The following is a 7168-nucleotide window of genomic DNA, read 5'->3' as shown; positions in this document are numbered from 1 at the left end:
TTGCGAATCTTGAAAAAATTATTAGTTCTTAGATTGCTTATAGGATTCGAATCGTGTTAAAACATAAATATAAAATTATATATATAAGTCAACTTTACCTCTTAATCTTAAACTTTAATTTCGTTTTAAATTTGTGTAAAATTTATAGATCATATAAAAATTATCAACCCTAATTAAAATTAGGCAATCCGGTTACCGCTGAAAACGACCCTGCATTAAAATATCCGGAAAATGCCCGGCTTTTTTTAAGCCCCAAATGTACTTGTCGGTGAGTTGGAGACTTTTATCTTTTGACCAAAACTTTAAAATAAAAATAGAAAAAGTTAAAAAATAGAGAGTGGCCTCACAGGCTGGCTGTCCATCACTCTAAGGCTTTGAAAAGCTGAAAGCAACAACTTAGTGACCCAGTCAAAGATAACCTACCATATTAGACTAGACAAAGATTTCCTTTCAATTTGACATGCCGTGCATGTGGTCCAACAAATAATTGCAATGGTTGCGTCATCAGTGACCTATTTGATAGATGCACGTTATATTATATTAGAATCTCCGTTGTGGGAATTGATATAATGTTTTAGTGTTTATTTAACTATAAGGGACCATGTATTATAAATTGGAGTAATGTTATTAATTATTTTTTATTTTTTTAAAATTATTGTGATTTTTAAAATTATTATTATACTAAAATTTAATTAAAATTAATCTCAAAACTAATAATAATTTTAAAAGTCACATCAATTTTGTAAAGAATAAAAAATGGTCTCTATCATTGTTTAAGTGGTATTAGGAATAGTTTAATTGTCATATACTATATATATTGAGTAGTTTTAGGAGTAGGATAATTTTTAGTCTATAGATCTTTATAAGTGTGTTCCATAAAAAGAAAAAAGAAAAACATCTTTGTAAATTGATATCATAGTTTGAAAATGATAAAATAATTAAGTAACTTTAACATGTGTGTTTCAGAAAAAGTAAAAGAAAAAGAAAAAGAAAAAGAAAAAGATCTCTATAAATTGATATGATAGTTTGTAATTGATAAAATAATTCAGTATAAAGTTTAATTTGTCCTATCAATTTATGAGCTTATAAAGTCGTACTGTTTCAAAAAATTTCTAACAAATTATAAGGACGACATTTTGTTTTTATGACCATTTACGGGTTATAGAACATTGTCATTCTTATTACTACAAAGAACATTCTTTGTTATCAACAACTCAACAACTTGTTCTAAGAAAATAATTATTATAAAATAATACTTAAAATAAAGAGATTGCAATAATATGTAATTATTATAATTATGAAAAATATTAAAAAGAACATTAACAAAAATATCAAGAGTATAATTTTGAGAATATTAAAGAGATCCTATCAATTAATCAAAGAATAGACATCTCATCGGAAGTATCAATACGACCAAAACACTTTTCTTTTTCCCTTTTTATAATCTACCCACCTTTTCATTTATTTTGGCAAAAAAAAAAAAAAAAAAAAACCTTTTTCATTTCTACTTTTACAAGTTACTGAAAAAGATTATTATTATTCCGCACTACATGAAAGATAATATAAAAGGGGATCATCGATCACGTCGCAACCAGTAATCAATTAAGATTGACAGATGAGGAGAGCAGAGCTCGTGTTCGTCCCTGCCCCTGGAGTCGGTCACCTCGTATCATTAATCGAGTTCGCAAAGTGTTTGATTGAACGGGATGATCGTCTCTCCATCACCGTTCTCGTCATAAAGTCACCATTTGCGAACATCTTGGATGCCTTCATTCAATCAATCACTGCCTCCCACACCCGCATAAAATGTATTCTTCTTCCCCCAGTAGATCCTCCTCCGGGAGAGGTTTTCCTCAGCTCTGTTGAAAAATTTGTCACCGATTTCATTGAAAGCTACAAATCCCATGTCAAAGAAGCTATCATCGGCAGCGTGTTATCCAATTCCATTCCGCTTGCCGGGTTGGTGGTGGATATGTTTTGCACCGCCATGATCGACGTGGCACACGAGCTCGGTGTGCCATCTTATGTGTACTACCCTAGTAATGCAGCCTTTCTTGGCTACATGCTCTACCTTCCGACCCGGCATGACCAGGTCGGTGTCGAGTTTAGTGAGTCGGATCCTGAGTCGTCCGTCATACCGAGTTATGTCAACTCGGTTCCTTCTAGCGCTTTGCCTTCATTCGCTTTCCACAAAGAAGGTGGGTACATCTCCATGGTCAATCATGGTAGAAAGTACAAAGAGGCCAACGGTATTCTCGTCAATTCGTTTCATGAGCTGGAATCCCATGCGTTCAGCTCGTTTTTGGCTGATGGGATCCCTCCTGTTTACGGAGTTGGGCCGTTAATTAACCTCAAGGGTGAGATAAATTCGGAGGCGAATGAGGCGGAACATGAGAAGATCAGGAAGTGGCTCGACGATCAGCCTCCATCATCCGTGGTGTTTTTATGCTTTGGGAGCTGGGGGAGCTTCAGTGCGCCGCAGTTGAAGGAGACAGCGCTTGCGCTCGAGCGGAGTGGGCACCGGTTCATCTGGTCCGTGCGTTTGGAATCCCCGCCAGGTGAGAAGGTTGCAGCGCCGTCAGATAGGCCGAATCTCGAGGAGGTCTTACCCGTAGGATTCCTGGAAAGGACGAGAGAAATCGGAATGATATGTGGGTGGGCCCCACAAGTGGAGGTCCTGGCCCACAAGGCAATCGGAGGGTTCGTATCGCATTGTGGGTGGAACTCGATCTTGGAGAGCCTGTGGCATGGCGTGCCTATTGCCGCGTGGCCGATTTACGCGGAGCAGCAAATCAATTCCTTTCAGATGGTGAGGGATCTGGGTTTAGCTGTGGAGCTGAAATTGGATTATAGGCTCGGGGGTGAGGTTGTGGCGGCGGAGGAGATTGAAAAGGCAGTCAAGTGTTTGATGGACGGTGAGAGTGAGGTGAGGAAGAGGGTGAAAGAGATGAGTGAAAAGAGTAGGAAGGCTGTAGTGAACGGCGGATCTTCTTTTGCTTCAATTGGACGGTTGATTGAGAGTATGCTGGGAAACAATGTTGAATCAACGTTGTAGTGAAAGATTGATGCACCTTTTCAACTTTCAAGGTTTTCTCTTTCTTTTGGCCTTTATCAATGCATCTTAATCAACGTTAGTGTTATTAATAGGAGTGTAAACGAGTCGAGCTTGAGCTGTCCAAGCTTGGCTCGTTTATTTTTGAGCTCGAGCTCGAGTCGAGCCTGACTTCGCTACTCGAGCTCGGCTCCACAGGGTTGGAACCCTATTCAAGGTCAAGCTCGTCTACTTGCTTGAGCTCGACTTTTTTATTACTGAATTAACATGGCTATCAAAACCAACAGCAGATAATTATGGGGAGAAACGATTAGCCTTTGAAATAGAATTATTACTATTGTGCTCAATGCACTTATTCCCGGCTAAGGTTTTTCACTGGGAAGTGATTATCTCAGATTAGATGAAACTCATGAAAGCAGTTAAATTATAAAAAATTAAAAAAAATGGAAGCAGTTAGAAAACATAAACCCATTAGAAAATCCATGAACAGTAGCTCTCAAATTTATGCCACTAAAGTCCAATTTAAGCACAATGGTCATAGGCCTGTAAATGAGCCGAGCCGATTCGAGCTTTGGCAAACTCGGACCGGCTCATTTAAACAGACCAAGAAACGTGCCGGTCTCGAGCTCGAGCCGAGCTTGTAAACCCTGGCTCAAGATCGACTTGTTAATGCATTTGACACGCTCGGGATCAGTAAAGGGAATATGCGAGCCGAGTCGAGCCCTCGATTAGCTCGGCTCGACTCGAGCTCGAGAGAGAGACATAAGTTTGAAAAGGGCAAAATCAAGCCCGAGCCTGAACTCAAGCTCGGTTAGAAAGCCTTTCGAGCCTTAAACGGGTAGCTCGGCCCGTTTAAGGCTCGTTAACAATAACAATCAAGAATTGTATTCTAAGTTTCTAACACATTTACAATTCAACAATGTTCCAAGTTTATTCCAACTGCCAATTACAAATCAGGTAATTCCAAATGCCAATTACAAATCAGGTAAGATTCAGTGATTCACTAGAATAAGTTATATTTGGGACAAATATTACCAATGTAAAATTCAGGACAAATATAACTTACAAATTGCATTAGCATTAAAGCAGAAATTAAAAACACCTAAAATTACAAGCTTAGACAATTATATTAGGGCCTTACAAATCAAGCAACTTCAAATTGAAGAAAACAAATTGATTTACAAATAGAAGAATTACAAATCAAATTGAAGAAATTATAAATGACTGAAATGAGTCAAATGACCAAAAGCCAAAATTCATCTAAAGAGACTACTCTTCATCCCGGCCACCAACTATCCACATCAGTCCACTGTCCACACTGCATTCAATGAAGAAAAGAAATGTGTTAAATGTTTTTAACTCCCTTGCAAGATGTCAAGGGAGTTTTATCACTTAAGATTAATTGAGTAATTAGTAAGTATTCAAAAATCAGATGAGTAAATGCACATAAAATTAAACATTGCAAAATGAGGATATCAGGAAACAGTATATGTGTGATGTGTTCCACTTGCCAGTTGACACTGACCAGCCTGACCGTGACCCACACCCACACTGCAAGTCTGCAATCCAAGTAAGAAAAAAGGTGTTAGCCGTTTGGCGTTTGTAACTCTCTAGCAACATAATTAGAGTGCTTTAGAAATAAAACAAAATTGGTAAGGACTTTCTATAGCCAAACAGCCTAATTTCCAAACCCACACATAACAAAGATCAACATGTACATCAAATTATAGTAACTAGTAAAACATGCAGAGAACTGAGAAGTGAAGTGTGATATACATTGTACATGAAAGCAATAGATGGTATAATAATGGAAATATGGAATAATAGATTATGTACTCAAATAGTCAAATGTGCAAAACTCAAAATAATAGAATCATGTTAATCAACCAAAACTACTAATTATATACAACCTATAATTAGTAGAAAGAATAACAGTTGGTAAAAAAAAAAAAATCAAGTAATCTCAACAGATAGCAGCAGCATAAAACAAATTAGAAATTGAGTCACAAGCCACAAACATATAGCAGAAGCGGTAGCATAAACCAGTGTATCACAACTAATCTCAACAGATAGCAACCACAGAAGCATAAGCATAATTGCATAATTGTATAAACCAGTGTATGATGTGTATCCCAACTAATCTCAAATCAGTAGCATAAAGAAATAAATATGATATTTATAAGCACATTTTTTTAGAGATTTTCAGGTATATAAAATGCAACAACTTAAAAATACCAAACTTGTAAGTAGTAACTATCATATGAAAATATGCGGCAGCTTTTAATGAAGTTTCTTAAAAGCGGAGACAAGGACCCAAGGAATTAATAATCATTGCAAACACAAACAAACCAAAAATATTGTTAGAAAATTTTTACTCCCTTGCATTTAGTTAGTCAAAGACACAAAAAGTCTTTGACCTTTAATAAACGGGTCAAGGGAGGTTCAAATAATCAAATTTTCAAATAATCAAATTATTGCTGCAGAATGAAAACAATTAAATGAACAAGGAAGAAAGATATTACCTCAATAGGCTCAAATGATCAAGAGAGTTTCCAACAAAAGTACAATATGACACTTAAACATTTCAAAATAAAACATAGTTATCAAAATACAGACTTAATAAGCAAAGGGAGACTGAATCCAAACATTTCAAAATAAAACACAGTTATCAAAATACAGACTTAATAAGCAAAGGGAGACTGAAACAAAAAATGAAGTGTTCAAATTACAGACTTAAACAAGGAAATGACTGAAATAGATTGTAATAGTAATATACTCCCTGTCTGAAATTATGCATCACATGACATTCAGGTAGTTGTAGTTGTAGTTGTAGGCAACTCCACTTCAACCAATTTCTACAAAAACAAACACAAATTTAATATGGCCAGTTCATACATAAATAAAATTTAGTAAAACTCTAAATAGTCTAAATACATAAATTAGAAACAAAACTTACTTTACCAGCAGATTTTTTCTTGATGCCATGAAGTGCTCTCACCCAATCTGAACCACATAAGAGCATCTGAACAGTGTCAGGGGACAATGATGCTCTATGGGGTTCAATAACCCTACCACCAGCGCTGAAGGACGATTCAGAAGCAACTGTACTTATGGGAACAGCCAAGATATCCTTTGCCATTCCAGACAAGATACGGTACTTCAAGGCATTGCATTTCCACCATGCCAAAGCATCAAAATCTGTTTCCATATATACTCCATTATCATTCTTACCACAAATGTAGACATCCTCTTCAAGATAAACATCCAAATCTATTTTAATGGGCCGGATGATGTCACTACTTCTTATATGGTCAGCAAACCTTGATGGACCTTCAGAAATTTTGGACACTACATCTCCAACAATTGCACTTGAGGAAGAACAAGAAGGAACATTTACTTGGGCAGTTTCTTGCAATATACAAGCCGTATGGGCAGAAACATATGACTCAAATAACTCTCTCAGAACTGCCAACACATTGTTAATGTGACTACAAGCTTCGGTCAAAGGATAAATGATAGGGAAACAGAAATTGATCAACTTCATCTTGTATCTAGGATCCAAGACAGCAGTTATGGACTTCAACAAATTGCTATCACCCCAATACTTATCAAATTTGTCAATCATCCTACTTGCCATTGACCTCATGTACTCATTCCTATCATCACACTTGATCATTAAAACTTCTTTCATCCTCCAAACCTCAGGTAAATACAGATTTGTAGTAGGGTACTCACTACCAGATACAACATTGGTTACATCATTGAAAACTGACAAAACCTGGTTCACATTACCCACCATTTCCTACTGTTCTGGAGTTACAACCCACTGAAATGCTTGCTCAACTCTATGGTACTTAGGGAACACTTCTTTAAACTTAATTGCATTGTCCAACATCAAATAGGTACTGTTCCAACATGTGGGGACATCTAAAATTAGCTTCTTACAGGGTAAATGCAATCTCTTTGCTATCTTACTAAAGACATTCCACCTACTTTCAGAAGCCACAATATATTTTATGCCCCGCCTAACATCATCTATAATACCCTTAATTTCAGCAAGCACAGATTGCACCAACAAGTTTGTAATGTGTGCACAACACCTAACACGAAACAACC

General features: G+C 36.6%; 2 protein-coding genes across 2 annotated transcripts; one reads left to right on the top strand and one right to left on the bottom strand.

Moving 5' to 3' along the window:
* The first annotated feature begins 1565 nt into the window (after positions 1–1565).
* Positions 1566–3150, top strand: LOC132181026 (UDP-glycosyltransferase 71K1). The gene has a single exon (XM_059594067.2). The coding sequence runs from the start codon at positions 1616–1618 to the stop codon at positions 3053–3055; it is 1440 nt and encodes a 479-aa protein (XP_059450050.2). The 5' UTR covers positions 1566–1615; the 3' UTR covers positions 3056–3150.
* A 2709-nt stretch (positions 3151–5859) lies between these two features.
* LOC148585846 (zinc finger BED domain-containing protein RICESLEEPER 2-like) lies at positions 5860–6851 on the bottom strand. Its single transcript, XM_088516786.1, has 2 exons — positions 6009–6851; positions 5860–5907 (listed from the first exon to the last, which is right to left on the bottom strand). The coding sequence occupies exons 1-2, from the start codon at positions 6849–6851 to the stop codon at positions 5860–5862; spliced, it is 891 nt and encodes a 296-aa protein (XP_088372912.1).
* Positions 6852–7168: the final 317 nt, after the last annotated feature.

This window comes from Corylus avellana, chromosome 5 (genome assembly GCF_965113065.1).
Source record: "Corylus avellana chromosome 5, dhCorAvel1.hap1.2, whole genome shotgun sequence".
NCBI lineage: Eukaryota > Viridiplantae > Streptophyta > Magnoliopsida > Fagales > Betulaceae > Corylus > Corylus avellana.
This window is presented reverse-complemented; position numbering and strand designations above follow the sequence as displayed.